Raw genomic sequence first — 18,195 nt, 5'->3', positions numbered from 1 at the left:
CTGAAGATGCAGAAAGCGAGGAGATTGATCATTTTGGACTTGTTTTGTGTCACGACCAGGGCAAGTCATTGAGGTTAACTCAGTCCATTGGGTGCTATCGACGAAGATTCTAAACTGAGGAGAGAAAGAAAGAAAAGTCCGACAACGCGTCGCGTGCTCGCGAATAAGTTTTCACCTATCAGTGGGGTAGGTGGGGCCTCGAGGAGGCTTCTGATAGGCCCGGGGGTTCTGGGCGGCTCTGGCTGCTTGAGGGCCAGTTTGGTGGACGGGTCCTCACATTTTGAATATATTTATATGCAAATTAAAGAATTTGGCACAACTAGACCTTTTCGATGACCCCCTGCCAAAAATGCAGCCAAAATAGTTGTAGCTGTAAAGTTTGATGCCGAAGATCCTCTCCTTCTTCACAAGCTCGAAGGTCAGGTTCAAGTCGTGGCTCGCCTGATATTTGAAAAAGCCAACACCGTGCGTCATCGGGTATGGCAAAAGCGCAGTTTTGTACGCTTATTCGTCGTTGCTGAAGAAGATCAGGTACAGATTGTGCCGTTGACGAAGCTAGGCGAGAATAAACGGAATTCGATCGTGAAAGACGTCGCGGGCGCAAAGCCTGTATAGACCGATGCCGACACGCATCTCAAGGCGAGTTTCGGATGCCTTCTCAGCTTTAATCAGTAACCAACTCCCTCTACGAAGTTAGTTACCTCTATTAATAATCTAGAATCGAGAGATATGAAGTCTGCGACGGAAAATACGCACACGTACTAATAAGCCCTGAGCAAGCTATCAGCGCCGAATTCAAGGCCGTTTAGAGAGACCCGGGCTTCCATAAACGGATCGGGCTTTTCGCATTGACGAGCTACACATGGTCGGGGAATGGAGAGAAATCGGGGAGGAATTTACATAGCTGCATTCTTTGAGGGCCTTGTTGGCTCGCGGTTCCTTGGTTTGGTTGAAGAGCCTCTCGTGCGAGGGTATATCTTTATACCCTCAAGTATGCCGGCTTCGATCAACATCGCCTCAAAATCATCAGGACCTCTGTTGATAGGCCGGAAATCTCCGTCGTTGTACAACTCTCGTGCGAGGGTATATCAATGACTTTAGGCGCCTGGATTTTCTTCTCGCGGGAGCAACAAGCGCCACGGTCAAGGAGATTCTAAAGATCATCGTTTATATCGACAGCAAGTCGAGGCTCTTGGAAGCTCGGTATTTCTCATGCCGGTATACACAAGAAGTGTGTGGAAGCTCGATATTTCTCATGCCGTTATGCACAAGAAGTGTGTGGAAGCTCGGTATTCCTGTTGTTATGCACAAGAAGTGTGTAGAAGCTCGGTATTCCTCATGCCGTATTCAAGAAGTGTGTGGTTTTCGAAAGAGTTTTCTAGAAAGGTTATCCAGCGTTACGACGCTGATGTCTGCGATGCTGATAAAGACGTCATTTTCAATAGCTTCGCCTAGATCGATACAGACTGCCATATTGTGAGGCGACGGTCTCTCTTAATGGGAATAGATCTTCCTGACATTATTCGCGTGGTCTAATTTGGCCTGCCTCGCACCCCGAGCTCGTTAACAGAACACGCCCGCCGTTACAAGCCGGCTTCAAACGATGACTTAGTCGACCGGGATCCTGAAGACGATGAGGCTGCTAGCCAGGCCAGTCAAGGAAGTCAGCTCAGTCAAACATTACAGGCTGTAGCTGAGTATTACAAACCACTTGACTGTCAGGGTCGTCTGTCTGTAAGGGAGCACGGGCTCCACAGGATGCTGGGGTTGGTAATTATGAAGATAGAACAAAGGGCAAGCTCCTATCGCACGGGTAATACAGTCAAATCGGAATGCCACTCAAAGTGTATGAGTGCAGTGAATGTGTATTGCTTGCTTGAAGGACCAAGCAAGAACTATCCAAGACCGTGGCTACGGTCATCGTAATTATCTAATTCATGTAACCAATCAGAGTTCTCTCTTTGCGCTCCGTGGGCCCCAGGTGCTCTGCTCACAGAGCACGGAGGCCCCGCAGAGCGCCCGCTCCGTCCGCTCTGTTGGTCTTGGCAGCTAATCGGGCAGAGCACTACCTGATTGGCTGCACCGAACCCCTGCGGGGCTCGGCCCGCCTGCCTGTACTGCCCAATTAGCAATTGGCTTCCAGCGCCTCCTGCAGACTTGGAAGAGGATCGTAACACTGAGGCAGCACAGGCTGTAGCTGAGGCAGCACAGGTTGAACAGCAAGAAGAGGCCCTTATCCTGTCCGGAGGACAATATTATTGTGAAACTTTGAAAAAATTACTATGTAAAATTGATAAGACGCTTTATTGCCTTTCCGGATTGGCTAACCTATGTGGAAAAGTGGACCCGATTTCTCAGTCACATTCAATATGGGCAGCCCCTATCACGTGCCTATCTGCCATTTGGTCAGCACACTGTCCAAAATTAATGCAACCGGTATCATTGTGTGCATAACTCTACGGCAATCTTGAATCTGAAGCCCGATTTGTATTATAATGGAAATCAGCCGAGATATAAGCGTTTAAATGCTTTCTGGCCTGGTGGGGCGTGCGCAAGTAGTGTCAATGCCAGGGTGGGCTTGCGCACGTGAGTGCTAATGCCAGGGTGGGCTTATGTACGTGACTACGGAAGTGCCTTTCAAAAGTTTTGCGCAATGCCAAGCCAGCCACACCCCTTTAGCTGAATGATCAGCGACCACACCACATCTGGTTTGGCCACGTAATCTTACCCCTCAACCCCGCTTCCACAGCTCAACAGTCAACACAACGATCAAGATGTCGCCAAATACAGATATTTCCATGCGTGCGCTTATAGTTACCCTCAAATCTCCTATTGTGGGCCTTTCTTCAGCCGATGTCTTTGCACAAACCGGGGTTTCCGTTAGTACCGTCAATCGAATATATGCCAGGGCTATTGAGCGTGGATTTGATCCAAATATACGGCCCTTAATTATTAAGGATGAATGGGTTGAAGATGCCCCTCGCTCTGGCCGTCCACGAAAACACACCCCCGAAAATACCGAGAAGGTTATCGCCAAGGTTCGCAAAGATCGATATGGCCGTGAGAAATCCTGTGCTGATCTGGCCGGTGAGCTCAGTACCGAGGGCCTCGACATCTCAGCTATCACAATCTGGAGGATCCTCAAATTAGCAGGATTCAACAAAACGAAGCCAACGAGGAAGCCTGGATTGACGAAGAAGATGAAGGAGGAACGACTGAAGTGGTGTCTTGATCATAAAGATTGGACTTTAGAAGATTGGAAACGTGTTATTTGGTCTGATGAAACTTCTATTGTATTACTTCATCGCCGAGGAGGATATCGTAATTGGAGGAAAGCTGATGAGCGTTTTCTTAAAAGCTGTATTCGTGAACGGTGGAAAGGATATTCGGAGTTTATGTTTTGGGGTTGCTTTTCGTACGATCAAAAGGGGCCTTGCCATTGTTGGCTTCCGGAAACAAAGGCTGAAAAGGAGCAAGCTGAGAAGGATCTTGAGGAATGGAATAAGGAGTTGGAACCAATAATGCGTGAAGAGTGGGAGTTGGATACCAAAATGGGAAGGCTCTCTTTGGTTACGAAACGAGGCAGAAAACCACAATGGCGATGGAACAAAGCGAACGGCAAACTCGTACGAGAATCCAAGGGAGGCATCGACTGGTATCGCTATCAAACCAAGATCCTTATACCAAAGCTTATCCCTTTCGCCAAAAGCTGTGGGCCGAATACGCTTGTTCAGGAGGATAAGGCTGGCGCACACGCTCATCGCGCTCAACAGCGTATATACGATATCCATCAGGTACTCCGCCTCCTCTGGCCAGGTAACTCACCTGATCTTAATATGATAGAGCCTTGTTGGTTCTGGATGAAGAGAGAAACAACCAAAAAGGGAGCCCCAAAAAGCAGGGCTGAGGCTATTCGAGCATGGGAACATTGCTGGAACGAAAAACTTACTCAGCAGCGTATTCAAGCCTGGATTGAAAGGATTGTTGAGCATATACAACAGGTAATAAAGTGCGAAGGAGGTAACGAGTATCGAGAGGGCCGGAAAAGAATAAGGAGCTAGGGGGCCAAGATGGCCAGGGTCGTATGTAATTAAAGAGGGTGGCTTTCTTGGCACTGCGCAAAACTTTTGAAAGGCACCTCCGTACGCAAATTGCCCTTTAACCCCGCCTTTAAATTCTTCGCCCACCCCACAATCGCTTTTCTTTTTACAATAGTTAGTCGTACCGTAGTACCTTTAACGAACCTTACAATCTACCCACTCTTCGTAGCTAACCTCCCTTCCTCCGTAGTACCGTTTTGCCTATTATGGCTAGGTTATTCGATATCTATGGCGGAGGCGGCGGAGGCGGCTACCTGCAAAGTTTGCCACACCTGCGGCGTTGAGAAGGAAATCGACCAATTCCGGTCGTTCCGAGGCCCTCGACGGATCGTCCTGGATTGCGCAGATTGCCGCAATCGCGGCAGGCAGCAGGTAAGTCTATTAGACCTATCTTCCTTGGTTTCCTTACTAACTTCATTCCTAGAGAGCCGCGTCGAACGCAAGGGTTTCTGCAGCTGCTGCCGTAACCCGCGGACAAGGTCCCGCCTTTGCGCCTCGCCAGAATCTCACCCACACCGTCCTTGCCCAGCGATACCACGAAGGCGGCCGTATCGCTACGGATACCCCCGAAATGGCTGCTGCTCGTAGCGAGGTTTCGGATATCCAGAGACGCCATCGCCTCGAGCGTCGCCACGGCGAAGAACCTTCCCAGACCCCGACAATGAGTAACTTGCTTCGCCAGCAACAAGAGATCCAGGACCTCGCCGTCGACCTCCCACCCTCTACGCAACTGAGAGTGCCTAAGCGACTGGCTAACCAGTTTGAAAATATGGAAGTTATCGATAATAACCAGCAAGCTATACTTCCACAACGACGGCCACTACCCTCACTGTGAGGGCCTGGTCCTCCAGGCCTCCCAGACGCTCTGACTAATCAGACGCCAGTTGGGTGGATCCACCCGACCAGCCAGAGCCCCACCTTGAGACGCCCTGGAAGAATCTCGCGAGGGGAGGCTTTTGAGCTTCTTTTCCCTTTTCCCTTTAGTTTAGAATCTTCGTCTATAGCGCCCAATAGAGGAGTTCCGCCCTCATTCCAAGCCGGCCGTGACATTACCCGTGCGATAGGAACTTACCCTTTGTTCTATCTTCATAATTACCAACCCCAGCATTCTGTGGAGCCCGTGCTCTCTTACAGACAGACGACCCTAACAGTCGAGTGGTTTGTAATACTGCCCTAATTGGCTAGCGATAGATAGATATATACGACGACCGTGGCACCAGTCTTAGATAGATCTTGCTTAGTTCCTCAAGTAAGCAATACACATTCACTGCACTCATATACTTTGAGTGACATTCGGATTTGACTGTATTAGCCGTGTGATAGGAGTTTGCCCTTTCTTCTATTTTCATAATTACCAACCCCAGCATCCTGTAGAGCCCGTGCTCCCTTACAGACAGACGACCCTAACAGTTGAGTGGTTTGTAATATATGACTAGCCTAGAATGGTCGCGGTTCATCACCCTCGCCCCTTTCTTTGCGAGGGCACGTTGAAGTTTTACCAATATAAATGTTATGGGAGATGCCGTGGTATTACAAACCACTCGACTGTTAGGGTTGTCTGTCTGTAAGGGAGCACGGGCTTCACAGGATGCTGGGGTTGGCAAGTATGAAGATAGAACAAAGGGCGAGCTTCTATCGCACAGGTAATACAGTCAAATCAGAATGCCACTCAAAGTATATGAGTGCAGTGAATGTGTATTGCTTGCTTGAAGAACCAAGCAAGAACTACCTAAGACCGTGGCTACGGCCGTCGTATATATCTATCTAAGGTGGGCCAATTAGGTCGTTGCTCTGTTGCTCCCTAGCAGAGCTACAGAGCGTTGCTTTGTTACTCCTAGCAGAGCTACGGAGCAACCCCGTAGAGCCAACCAAACCGTTACTCCGTACCCCACCGCACAGAGCAAATGCGGGTCCCTACCCCGCATCTCTATCTCGTCATCCTTATTAGCCGGTCACACTTTCAGAGCTATGACTAGCCCAGAATGGGCGCGGTTCATCACACGTGGTTTTTGGCCGCATCGCGGAGTTTGCCAGTTTCAGCATACTCCGCAAGGGCGTTCTGCAAATCGAACGCAGTATATAGCTTCATTTGAAAATTCTCAAGCGATTGAAAAAAAAAAGGAGGCAGTTTGGAATCAAATTCGTGAAGTTGTGAGCGATTGAAATAGAAGAGTTAGGTGGCAAAGGTTCGTCATCCTTCTAGAACCTTGGTCTAAAAGGGAGTTGGTCTAAAAGCTGGTCACCTGACTTATACCTTTCAGCAAAAAAACTTATAATAAGCAATCGAGGCCAATAGAGGAAGATTTGAAAAGTACTCCTCCGCAAACAACTTGTATACTTCTCAGCGAGTAAATTTGTACTGCTTAGAAAAAAAAAAGTGTCTATCGGGGGCTCGCGCTTACCTTGGCCCCCGGGGAACGTAGAAGCCAAAGGCCCGCAGGTGCTAGCAGCGAACAGCTTTCCACTACTCAACAAAAACTTGTGTACTTTTTAGCAAAAAACTGATTGCTACCCAGCAAAAACTTGCGTACCTCAGCGAACTTGTAATAAGCAATTTTACTCTAAAGATTTGAAAAGTCCAAAGCCAAGATCGGGTGCCAGCAAACAATTTTACACTTCTCAGCAAAAAACTTGTATCTACAGGGAGGCTACGCTTGCTCTGGCTCGTGATCAAAGTTGACAGTGGCTTAAAAGGTCTTGAATTGTCTGCCTCCCCCAAGGTCTAGAGATGTAGAAAAGAAGCCACTATTTTTACCCAAAAGATAAAACAAAGGAAATCTTGTGATGTTAGGAAGTGAGCGTCATAGAGGGCCTTTTAAGGTTCAACTCGGTTATGGCTCGGATGTGGCTCAATTTGCAGGTGACACAGGGCCCATTGCGACACTAGCACCACCGCTTCCGGCGCCTATGCAGCAGCAGCGCGTGGAGCAGCTAGAGGCAGGCATCTTAGCTATCTCCGTCAGTTATCTTCTCCACGAAATTGGCGAGAATAACCAGCTTGCCGAAGAGCGCTTGGCGCTCGAGGAGCTGCCACAAGATCCCGACCTGTTCGACAATGACCATATGCCGACCGAAGTCAGTCTCTACTGCTCGTGGGAGGCGTGGGAAGAGGACACGGCTCACTACGACCCAACCGAGTGCGGCTTCGGTGAGCTGTTTGTCTATGCTTCGTGCCACTGGACCGAGCACTTTGGAGCCGTCTCAGCTGCGTCTCTCCTCCCAAGCGTCGCCAAAATTGAGGTTTCGTGCCAGGCTGGCTCGACGCGGTTGCACAGCTCGATCGCGCAGAACTGTCGCCCAGATTGTGCGACCAAGCCCAGGCTCGCATTCGACAGCAGCCTGTATGGCGCGCTCAGCATCACTTCTCTCTACGGCTCGGAGGCCATGCTCCAGCGCGTGCTTGACAAGTCGGATTTAGACGGTCTGGGAGATGCATTTCTCCCCAGACCGGTCATGAAAGCTGCAGACCAGAGCCTACCCCAAATATGCAATAAAGAGAGGCTGAAGCGAGACTAAAAAAACGCGGCAAGCACATAACGCAAAACCTCACTGAACACATCGCGCCCCTTCCTACACAACCCCATCCCTCCCCCAAATTTCGCCCGTGAACAACATCGACCTGTCCTAAACCCCACTCTTTGATTGTCCTTTCCATCGGCGAATACCCATTTTCCATGTTGCACTGTGAAAAAGGAAGACATTTTTTCACTTTGCGCATCGCATTTCACTCTTTCCTTTTCCCTGCCATTCGCGTCCCGGGTTTCTCCTTCACGTGGTTTCGCACCGCCGAGCCTCAAAGACACCAATCCTCCACGCCGCACTAGGTTAATCCGATTCCCAAGTGACCCGCATCATCACGATGGCGACTACCGCGATGGACTACGAGAACGCGAACGGTAATCGCTTCGATAGTGAGTCGCCCCAACGCGGTCGCGACCAGCCCGCCTCGACCCAGTGCGCCTCGACCCAGCCCGCGCTTCCTTCAAACAGTAGCACACGTCACGATAATGATGATGGCCACCTTCCGCTCTCACCTTCGGCACTGGAGTCGCCGTCAATCGCCCCGCACAGAGTACTAACGACTACCGCAGAAGGTGCCCCTCGTTACGACCGCGACCGTAGTACGTCGCCGCGTCGCGACGATAGACACGAGTCGTCGCGTCGCCGCTCCATGTCTCCCAACGGCAATGACCGGTACGTTTCTCACTCTGCCCTCACTTCTCGATTGACTAATAAACGCTAATTACAGATACAGCGCACCCTCCAAGAATGACGGCGGCTCCAAGGATGACGACGGAGCCATCAACCCTGGATCTAACCTTTTCGTCACGGGCATCCATCCCCGCCTCGAAGAGGCTGAAGTTACCCGTCTCTTTGAGAAGTATGGTGAGGTGGAGAAGTGCCAGATCATAAAGGGCTCCCACACTAGAGAGTCTCGTGGCTTTGGCTTCGTAAAGATGGTGACCTCAGATATGGCCGATGCCGCAAAGGATGGCCTCCAGGGTGAGGTTATTGAGGGCCGCACTCTCAGCATCGAGAAGGCGCGCCGGGCCCGCCCTCGTACTCCCACTCCGGGCAAGTCCTTCGGCCCCCCCAAGCGCGGTAAGTGTCTCCTGACTCCCCTGCTGAGCTGCCTAATTACTAACTTGGTCGGAAGAGCCCGGCCGCGGAGGCCGTTTCGACGATCGTCGCCGTGGCGGATCCGGCGGCGGCGGTTACGGCGGTAGGGATGACTCGTACCGCGGCAGCTACCGTGGCGGCCGTGACGATCGCGGCTACAACCGTGGCTTTGACCGCGGTGGCAGTGACCGCGGCTACGACCGCAACTATCGCGACGATAGAGGATATGACCGCGGATACCAGCGTGAGGATCGTGGCTATGACCGCCGTGACCGTAATAATAGCTATGGTGGTGGCGGATACATTGACCGCTACATTGGCGCCGGTGGAAGCACTGGTGGCCGTGAGGATCGTGGCGAGCGCTATGGTGGTAGAGGCCGCGGTGGCGCTGATGATCGCCGTGCCCCTGGCTACGATCGTGAGCGTGGTGACTACCGTGGCGGCGACCGTGATACTCGCCCGCCGCGTGACGCTGCTCCCAGCGCGGGCGGCTACGGAGATTCGGCGCTGCGTGGAGAGGCTCGCGAACCCTATGGTACTACCCACCTTGCCCATCGACGGCGATATATGAAGCTAACATTTCCAGCAGGCGCCCGCTAGAGCTGGAGAGAGGGGGCGCAATTTACCACACGTAAAGGCCGTCAGAGTCGATGTGGCCACTGGTCGCCAGAGAACTGACTAATTTGCAGCTCGGTTTTTCTTTCGAGTCTCTTCTTCGCTTTGGTATGGAACAAAATTCGGATATCCTAAAATGCGCTTGGCTGGAGTTTCGGCAGATATTGGGAGGGTATTAGGGCCCTGGTCCGGCGCGTTACCTACATCACAAAGTCACCTAGATATTAGCCATTTGGGGTTGCGACACTCGACATTTTATGGCATGGGCGACTGGGTTCAGTCACGGCATTAGTCGACATAATTCTCTAGGCCCCCATCTCTCCCTCCTTCTCACAGGCTTGGATCAGAATACGGAGTGGATGGAAGCCGCGCTTGTACGATTATATTTTGTTTCGCCTATTTGACGGCAAACGGCAATACCGTGACGACTTTGCGCGGGCCTTTTTCGACGGGGGATTCCTTACGTAGGCGGCAAGCATGATACGTAGCACATGAACCTCAGCATTAATCGTGAATACGCCAATGCCGCGAAGTGCTGGCATCGTTATTAAGGTGCACCCAATGAAGGCCAGCTCATTGACTCGTAAATGCCTTCCAACATCGCCATGATTCGCCATTTGCAGCCTACGACTTAATCGTGCGTGACCCTCCACGGTAGCCGCCTTGGTCCACTGGCACAGATATTTCGTCTACGACCCGTGATCCTATTATCCTTGGTCCGACCTGATCAGCTGGCACAGACAAGGTAACTCTCCTTATCCAATTGGGCGCATATCTGACTTGCACTCCTCAAGTCGGTCAGTTTCGCTCTCCAGAAATGTCACAGCTCCCAGTTTAGTTGGATTGTATCGTGCCAAAAGGATGCAAAATCAGTCCAAAAATGAGGGTTTTTCTAATTGTGTATATTTTTTTATGTAGCAGCAAAAAACGGGGCCTGCGCCTGCAGGTCCTAAGAGCAGAAATGACCCAGTAAAACGACGGTTAATTAGGTGCCCTGTGCGGGCCCGGTCTGGGCATCCTAGACCATACCGAAAGTAGTAAGGCCTTTCTGACATATCGAGCCGTGTTCATTCGCTTACGTCCGCCGAATTTCGGGTGTTTGCGTATTGCGTCAGTTGGCAAGTGGCTTACTAGTACGGCAGTGCCTTGTTACACAGAGATAATACAGCACTCGAGAACATGGTAGTAACACGAGAAAACAAATTGGAGGGAAATGGTGACTTTCATCATGTTGCAACTGGCGATGGGGATTGATTACCGCCCCTGCTTGTGGTAGAGTAGCCCCCGACGGTGTTGCGACTGCTTCGGGTCTCAACAGGACAAGGCTTCCGTCTTCTCACTTTCATTTTTCCTAGGTTCTCTTGCATTTTAATTCGCCTCTGGGTTCGTTGATCTAATCTCAGCTTTCTCTTTCTTCGTGTTTATCGTGATTGCCCCTAATCTCGTGGCGACATTCTCGGTCCTTTGTCATGCCTTTTCATCCAAGGGTTGCTACCTGACCACGGGGGAGTTCAGCTTTTCTTGTGAGAGTATGGTGACCGAGTGGTCGCTTGGTCTGATATCAAGTTTCTCGACGTTTCTTTGTAATGGCCCGTCGTATCTCAATCTTTTGAGGACATGTGTCTCGAAAAAGGCTCTTGTCTCGTAGGCAACCGAATTTCCAGAGTGCCATTCTCTTCGGTCCTTGCTCATAGCTGCCGACTGCAAACAACACAAAGACGCATTAGACTCATCCGCTGCAGACGACGTGTCAGACACACACGAGGATGGCCATCTCCAAGATTATCATCGTGGGCGCGGGGCTATCCGGTTTGCTTCTGGCACTACTTCTCGCGCGCGCCGGCGTAGCCGTCGAGCTGCTAGAGATGACGCACGAGCTCGAGACGAACCCCCGCGCGAGCCACTACACGTCGGACAGCTGCGTGATCTTCGACAGGGCGGGGATTCTCGAACAGGTGCGCACCGAGGGCTTCAGCCCCAACGGCGTATCGTGGCGCAAGTGTCACGAATCCCTGTTCGTACTGGTTGGGAAGCAGGGCAGGGGTGGCTGGACCCGCCTCGGCTAGTCACGTTAAAGGAGGGGCTTGGACCCACAGTTGCTCTGTTCTGTGGAGAACAGAGCAGAAGGGCCCGCATTTGCTCTGCACGGTGGAGTACAGAGCAACGGTTTGGTTGGCTGCTCTGTAGCTCTGTCGGAGAGCAACAGAGCAACGCTCTGTAGCTCTGTCAGAGAGCAACAGAGCAACGCTCCAATTGGCCCAGCTTAGATAGATATATACGATGACCGTGGCACCGGTCTTAGATAGTTCTTGCTTGGTTCTTCAAGCAAGCAATACACATTCACTGCACTCATACACTTTGAGTGGCATTCCGATTTGACTGTATTACCCGTGCGATAGGAGCTTGCCCTTTGTTCTATCTTCATAATTACCAACCCAGCATTCTGTGGAGCCCGTGCTCCCTTACAGACAGACGACCCTGACAGTCGAGTGGTTTGTAATAGCAAGCTCGACGCCGACAAGACTCGGCTCGTCGCGCTCAGCAACCCGGACCCGGCACCAGGGGAGGAGAACGACCCGCCGTTCCGGCACCGCATGGTGTGCCTCCCACTACACTGGCTGGGCAAGATCCTCGAGACGGCCGTGCTCGCGCAGCCCACGGCATCGATCCGCTACGATTACAAGGTGATGGAGCTGGGGCAGGATGACGACAGAGCTTGGGTGGGTGTGGAGGCGCCCAACGGCATCACCGAGACCCGCGAGGCCGCCTACGTGGTGGGATACGACGGTGCCAACAGCACGGTACGCCGCCGCCTGTTCGGCGACTGGGTCTTCCCTGGCTTCACGTGGGACCGCCAGATTGTCGCTACCAACATGTACTACGACTTCTCGCCGTATAGCTACGACAACAGCCAGTTCTTTGTCCACCCAAAGCACTGGCACATGGTCGCCAAGATCCAGACCGACGGCCTGCACCGCGTCACGTATGGCGAGGTCGTCGGACTGACCCTCGACGAGCTGCGCGCCCGCCAGCTAGCCAAGTTCCAAGCCGTCTTGCCTGGCAATCCAACGCCCGAACAGTACAGGCTCATCAATTTCAGCCCCTACAAGGTGCACCAGCAATGCGTCGGTAAGATGCGCGTGGGGCGGTTTCTGCTAGCTGCCGACGCTGCACACCTGTGTAATCTATTATAAGTCTCTCGGCGGGCGGTCCAAGGAAGCGAGGGCTCATTCGTTTCTAGCGGACGCCTCGGGCTCATGTTACGATCCTGGCTCAAGTCTGCAGGAGGCGCTAGAAGCCAACTGCTGATTGGGCAGCACTGGCGGGCAGAACGGGCCCCACATGAGCTTGGTGCGGCCAATCAGGCGGCGCTCAGTGCGTTCGGATGCCAAGACTGGGAAGACCCACTGAGCAGAAAGAACAGCCAATCAGGAAAGTGCTCAGTTACCATTGAGAGCTCAGTCGTCCTTGAAGACTAAGCGCCCCGGAGGCCCTGAGCACTGTAAGGGAGAACCCTGATTGGTCCGCCTTAGATAGATATATACGACGACCGTAGCCACGGTCCTAGATAGTTCTTGCTTGGTTCTTCAAGCAAGCAATACACATTTACTGCACTGATACACTTTGAGTGGCATTCCGATTTGACTGTATTACCCGTGCGATAGGAGCTTGCCCTTTGTTCTATCTTCATAATTACCAACCCCAGCATCCTGTGGAGCCCGTGCTCCCTTACAGACAGACAACCCTAACAGTCGAGTGGTTTGTAATAGCTCACTGGCGGCATTGCCGACGTGGGGAGCCTGTACGAGGCATTCGTAGGCAGGGTGGGCGACGATAAGCTTATCGCCGATATATTGAATCAATAATTGTTATCGCCGATATTGACGATATCGACCGATATCGTCGATATCGGTTGCTTAGTAAGCAGATAATTTTTTACCCCTCCTCTCCCCTCAATATCATCATCTTCATCGGCTACGCCTTGTAATATAGCTACGAAAGTGGCTCAACTACAAAATGTCCACTCCCTCAACACAAGATACTGAGGAATCTCTGGTATCTCAAGAAACTATTTAGTCAAGTCTACATGATCATCTTCGACAGCCACTATCGACTGAGCCTTCACACAAAGGCAAAAATCGTCTCTACTATTGCCAATACTGCCCTTGGTTTGGGCAAAGCACCACGAATGTACGACTTCACCTTCGCAAGCATGCTATCACCCTCGAAGCCCCATCTCGTACGGCATCTCAATCTCTTCATTCCTTATACAACAAGGCATCGGAAATCGATCAGACTTCTGAATTGGATACCCGAGTTATGAGGAAGATTCTCAACCAGAAAACCCTCAATGAAGCCCTTGTTGCTATGATTGTCACCCAAAATCTTCCCTTCCGGATTATCGAGAGCCCATTCTTTCGTGCCTTTTGTCAGGAGCTAAATCCTAAGGCTCAGAGTCTTATCTCATCACATTCGACGCTTAAACTACGGATTAGCAGCTCGTTCAATCTTCATAAAGATATTCTACGGAAGAAGCTCCAATCAGCGCTCTCAACAATCCACCTTGCTTGTCACGGCAAGTGCAGACAACTCTGGAATAGTGGGCCCGACCCGGACCCCACTAGACTAGATGGCCCGTGCACCCCACGTCCTATTTCCCTGCGCCCTGCCCAAGCTTTAGAAACTTCCTTTCTTCTTTCTTTCCTTAGCTTTAGATTCTACGAATACAGCGACCATATTGCAGCCTTGTCTCATGCAGTTGACTGTGCGGTGATAGGCAGGAAGGAAGCATACCTCTCAAGAGGCAGAAGCTAGATGAGGTAGGAAGGTATGCAGGCGATGATGTAAGAAAGAGAAGAGGAGAGAAGAAGCGAGCAGCCGAAAGACTTCAAGAAGAGAGCTCGAGAAAAAGAGTTTGATGCAAGAAGAAAGAAGTGCAGCAGCCGAGGGCGGCGCAAGAGGAAGGAATATATAGGCGTGCAGGAAGGCCAGGGAAGGGCGGGTCCACACACGCATGTAGAAGGAAATGGAAAGATAAGGAAAGAAGGATGGGGCACTACAGGCCGGACACAAGATGGGGAAAATTTTTCCAAGTTGTGTGTGTGGCACGTGCGGTAAGGTGGGAGCAACGGTTGCCAGCGACGACCAGAAAAAGAAAGACAAGAGGATGCAAACTCACTAGTCACGTGTGTGCTGGCCACACTGCTGCTGCTGCTGCTGCTGCTGCTGCTGCTAAGGAAACCGAAGCTGGCAAAGGTGATGCCCATGGTGCTGAAAACGCTGCAGCCGCGGAGAGGCTAGAAGAAGAGGAATAATCAAAGAAGAAGAAGAAGAAGAGGAAGAGAAAGAAGAAGAAGAAGGAAAAGGGCTTCGGGGCTGCGAAGTCGTCAGGAATAACAGGGTTAGCACCATTCTTCCACTGACCTCTCGCAAGCCGTTGCGGGGCCCAGCCCAGCCCTTGCATTAAGGTTAGTATGAGCATGGGCCAAGTGCCCCCACAGGAGGTTTCGCCCACATATTTAGTATAGGAATTTTCCCCTCCTAGAGTTAGTTAGCTAATGCACCTTTTCAATCAATGTCTCCCACACACAAGCTGACGGAATGTCGATGGCTTAAAGTCGGCCAGATCAGTATCGTCAGCAGACAATTAGAAAAGGGCTTCGGGGCTAAAGTCAATTTCGTCAGGAATGACAGGGTTGGCACCATTCTTTGACCTCTCGCAAGCTGACGCAATATCGATGGCGTCAAAGTTAGCTAGATCAGTATCGTCAGCAGCAATTGGAAAAGGGCTTCGGGGCTAAAGCCAATTTTGTCAGGAATGACAGGGTTGATACATTGGACTCAAAAGCAATGTCTATGTCCGCCCATGGCTGGACATGACCAAGATTCACTTACCAGCCGCGGGAGCACCAAAGCCGGCGGTGAGCAGTCTGCCTAGCCTCTGGTACATGCTGCTGTTCCACAGGGCCAGGTCACTTTTCTAGGTTGGCCGAGAAGATCGGCTTGAGCGGGTGCAGGCCACTGCGGCGGGGTGGTGTGGGGGGCGAGCAGCCAAAGACTGGTGTGGTGGGTGAGCAGCCAAAGAGTGGTGTGGTGGGTGAGCAGCCAAAGAGTGGTGTGGTGGGGTGAGGAGCCAAAGATTAGAAAAGCCAACCCAACAACGAAATCGCCCATCAACGGAATTGACCCACACCATGCCCACACCTACCCTACGGGCGCAAATTATCCATTTCTACACAAAATAACTAGCAAAAAAAATACTCAATCCTCTTCTTCAGCCTCTCTATATTGCTCAAGGCCACGGGCGATTATTTCCCGGGCCTCTTCGACTGCATGTGGCTGCACAGGTGCCCGAGCCGCTCTTCTTCGCTTGTGGGGCATTTGACTAGCTTTTTGGGCCTTGTCAATTTCTTCAATGCATGCAAATTTGTCATTTCTATCTTCGTATAACCTCTTACGTGTATGAGGCTTTGAAGCCTCTAATTCGGTCGTTAGATGCGTAATTTGTGCCTTCAAAGAAGCGATCTCGGTATTCTTCAGATCCAGGGACCTCCCGACCTTAGTAAACAATACCCTCACACGCCTGTGAGCCGGACTGAGAGCATTCCGAATGCTATCCTGGTATTTCCGAATATCCTGACTTCCTTTTGGTGTTTTGAATGCCCTGTTTTCGTCATGCAGGTCCTCCTATGGTGGTGTGGAAAGCCGGGCAGAGAGGGCATCTTCCTGGATGACTGCCTCCGGGTCATCCAGTACGCGGGCCGGGTTGTACGGCCAAATGCCCATATTCTGGAAGCCGGAGAGTATATTGCGGGCACTCATACCCTGAGTCGAGGCATCTCTGTAGCAAAAAAGGAACCGTTGCTTGTTGATAGGTGCCGACGATGTGAAGCCCGCTAGAGACTTGATGTTTTGCCTGAAGTAGTTCTTCAAAGGTGAAAAGACAGAGCGATCGAGGGGCTGCGTCTTGTGCGATGTATGTGAGGGTAAAAAGACAAGCTGAACCTTGTTTTCCATGCCGTCAACATGAATTCTTCGTTTATGTGGCTGGAATGTTCGTCAAGGATCAATATACGCCATTCGCCCGGCGTTTTGGGCTCGGTTTGGATCAGGTAGACCTCTCTGAGCCACCGCGAGGCGATTTAGGCGTTGCTCCAGCCTGTAGTTGAGTAATCATACTTCCATTCCGGGAATTTATCCTCTAGCTTGAAGTTATCTAGAAAGTGTTGTCCTTGTAGACTGGCCCCGGTAAATATGACCACGGGCTTCAAACGAACGCCCTCTGCAGTGCCGCATTCGATAATTGAGACCTAGGTAGTTGCATCAGAGCTTTTTACGTGGGTCCGCTTTGTCAGGGAGCTTCCGATGACCTCTCCGGCCAGGGTCTCAAGCTCCTGCATGCCGTGCTCATCTATGTTGGCGATGTTGGCAGCAATAGCCCTTTTATCCCTGATCTGGAAGGCCAGGCGCTTGTAGAAATCTTCGTAAGCCTCACGAGTAGAGCCCTTAACGCGAGACGATTCCAACAAGGCCGAATTCTTCATCTTTACCGCAGGGTTGCGGCGTAGGAAGCGATCCACATATCGCTCGCCAACGGTCTTTTTCGTGCCGGCCTCATTGAGTATAGCTTGAGGGAATCTCTGCACCTGACAACGGCTAGGAGCGAGCCCTGCAGCTTCCTCATTGAGGCACCAGTTGGCTAGGAAGCTTTCCTGCTCATCGGAGAGGTTTCTTTCGGCTTGTTTACTTTTGGCACGATTTTCTGCCCCATGGATGCGTTTGCAGAGGGTGGAGGCAGGGATGCCATGCAACTTAGCGGCGTCTTTCTGCGAGGCGCCCTGCTCAACAGCAAGTATTACAGCTTGAATGAGCTGCTCACGACGGTTCGATATGGCTCATTTTGAAGCAATTCGGGCTTGAATTAATGAAGTTGTGGTGTTTTGAAGTTGGAGGGCGGGAAATTAGATGACAGGGGCAGAGATTTCGTTGTGGGGCGATTTCTTTGTTGGGTCGCCACGTCTAGAAGACCCAGAACATGCAAAGATTAGACGCCAGAACATGCAGAGGGAGAACATGCAGAGGGAGAATATGCAGAGATTAGAAAGACGCAGGATAGTGTAAAGATTAGAAAGACGCAGAATAGTGCAAAGATTAGAAGATTCAGAACAGTGCAAAGATGCCAGAACAATGCCTCAGTGCACGGGACAACAGCGTCAGCCACGAAAACAAGCTTACTATGTACGCCGAACAATGGTCACTCTCAGGTCTCGACTTCGCTCCGGTCTCGACCACGCCCCGGTCTCGACCACGCCTCCGGTCTTCAACCCCCCGGTCTTCACCCCTCCGGTCTCGACCACGCCTCCGATCTACGCCACGCCCCCCCAGTCTCCCCCACGCTCCCTAGGTCTCGACTACGCCCCCTAGGTCCAACATGTGTTCTCCAGGCTCTAGGGAAACTGGGGAGTTCAATTCTTGCACAACACGAACCACATGTGGGATTAGCATTAGGGAACTATCTAGGAGTTCAGCTCCATGACAAGGACCACACTCCTCAGCCGGATGTAGAAAATCGGTCCCGAGTTCAATTCCCGAACAGAGTCAGGAGGTAGGGCTAGAATCTGGCTGTTGTATTCGTAGAGTCAGGAGGCTGGGTTGCAATGTCTCTTCAGCTATGGGATTTGCTGTAAGGAAAGGACACCCCAAACACCAGCCGCGCGCACAGGGTGCGCGCTCACCACCTGTTACCAACTGGCCGGAACACTGCCAGTTGGCACAAGCCACTACGCCACGCCATGGCGCCCCGGGCCTGAACCCCTGAGCACGTATATAAACAGTGGCCCTCGCCCACCTTCCTTTGCGA

At 51.6% G+C, this 18,195-nt stretch overlaps 6 protein-coding genes across 6 annotated transcripts; 5 read left to right on the top strand and 1 right to left on the bottom strand.

The window, feature by feature from the left end:
- The first annotated feature begins 264 nt into the window (after positions 1 to 264).
- Positions 265 to 1,684, top strand: B0T26DRAFT_730363 (uncharacterized protein). The gene has a single exon (XM_060443008.1). The coding sequence runs from the start codon at positions 1,213 to 1,215 to the stop codon at positions 1,453 to 1,455; it is 243 nt and encodes an 80-aa protein (XP_060290088.1). The 5' UTR covers positions 265 to 1,212; the 3' UTR covers positions 1,456 to 1,684.
- A 2,438-nt stretch (positions 1,685 to 4,122) lies between these two features.
- Positions 4,123 to 5,277, top strand: B0T26DRAFT_806893 (uncharacterized protein; the record flags this gene model as incomplete). Its single annotated transcript, XM_060447209.1, has 3 exons — positions 4,123 to 4,472; positions 4,525 to 4,875; positions 5,206 to 5,277. The coding sequence occupies exons 1-3, from the start codon at positions 4,329 to 4,331 to the stop codon at positions 5,275 to 5,277; spliced, it is 567 nt and encodes a 188-aa protein (XP_060290087.1). The 5' UTR covers positions 4,123 to 4,328.
- A 1,669-nt stretch (positions 5,278 to 6,946) lies between these two features.
- Positions 6,947 to 7,616, top strand: B0T26DRAFT_876304 (uncharacterized protein; the record flags this gene model as incomplete). The annotated part of the gene is made up of 1 exon (XM_060448099.1): positions 6,947 to 7,616. Exon 1 carries the CDS (start codon positions 7,008 to 7,010, stop codon positions 7,614 to 7,616), a length of 609 nt encoding a protein of 202 aa, XP_060290086.1. The 5' UTR covers positions 6,947 to 7,007.
- Positions 7,617 to 7,959: 343 nt separating this feature from the next.
- B0T26DRAFT_756792 (uncharacterized protein) lies at positions 7,960 to 9,320 on the top strand (the record flags this gene model as incomplete). Its single annotated transcript, XM_060446160.1, has 5 exons — positions 7,960 to 8,089; positions 8,192 to 8,294; positions 8,350 to 8,702; positions 8,758 to 9,255; positions 9,310 to 9,320. 5 exons carry the CDS (start codon positions 7,960 to 7,962, stop codon positions 9,318 to 9,320), a joined length of 1,095 nt encoding a protein of 364 aa, XP_060290085.1.
- A 1,586-nt stretch (positions 9,321 to 10,906) lies between these two features.
- B0T26DRAFT_864030 (uncharacterized protein) lies at positions 10,907 to 13,201 on the top strand (the record flags this gene model as incomplete). Its single annotated transcript, XM_060447787.1, has 4 exons — positions 10,907 to 11,334; positions 11,839 to 12,515; positions 12,683 to 12,714; positions 13,106 to 13,201. The coding sequence occupies exons 1-4, from the start codon at positions 11,102 to 11,104 to the stop codon at positions 13,199 to 13,201; spliced, it is 1,038 nt and encodes a 345-aa protein (XP_060290084.1). The 5' UTR covers positions 10,907 to 11,101.
- An 830-nt stretch (positions 13,202 to 14,031) lies between these two features.
- Positions 14,032 to 14,450, bottom strand: B0T26DRAFT_730336 (uncharacterized protein). Its single transcript, XM_060443007.1, has one exon. The coding sequence runs from the start codon at positions 14,349 to 14,351 to the stop codon at positions 14,133 to 14,135; it is 219 nt and encodes a 72-aa protein (XP_060290083.1). The 5' UTR covers positions 14,352 to 14,450; the 3' UTR covers positions 14,032 to 14,132.
- Between the last annotated feature and the right edge of the window lie 3,745 nt (positions 14,451 to 18,195).

Source organism: Lasiosphaeria miniovina (assembly GCF_030549165.1).
Source record: "Lasiosphaeria miniovina strain SMH2392-1A chromosome Unknown B0T26scaffold_8, whole genome shotgun sequence".
Classification (NCBI taxonomy): domain Eukaryota; kingdom Fungi; phylum Ascomycota; class Sordariomycetes; order Sordariales; family Lasiosphaeriaceae; genus Lasiosphaeria; species Lasiosphaeria miniovina.
Note: the sequence above shows the minus strand (reverse complement) of the source record. Positions and strands in the feature narration are given on the sequence as shown.

Excerpts from the sequence above, each read along its gene's own strand:
- B0T26DRAFT_730363 (XM_060443008.1), top strand. The coding sequence starts at position 1,213 with ATGCCGGTATACACAAGAAGTGTGTGGAAGCTCGATATTTCTCATGCC.
- B0T26DRAFT_730336 (XM_060443007.1), bottom strand. The coding sequence starts at position 14,351 with ATGCGTGTGTGGACCCGCCCTTCCCTGGCCTTCCTGCACGCCTATATA.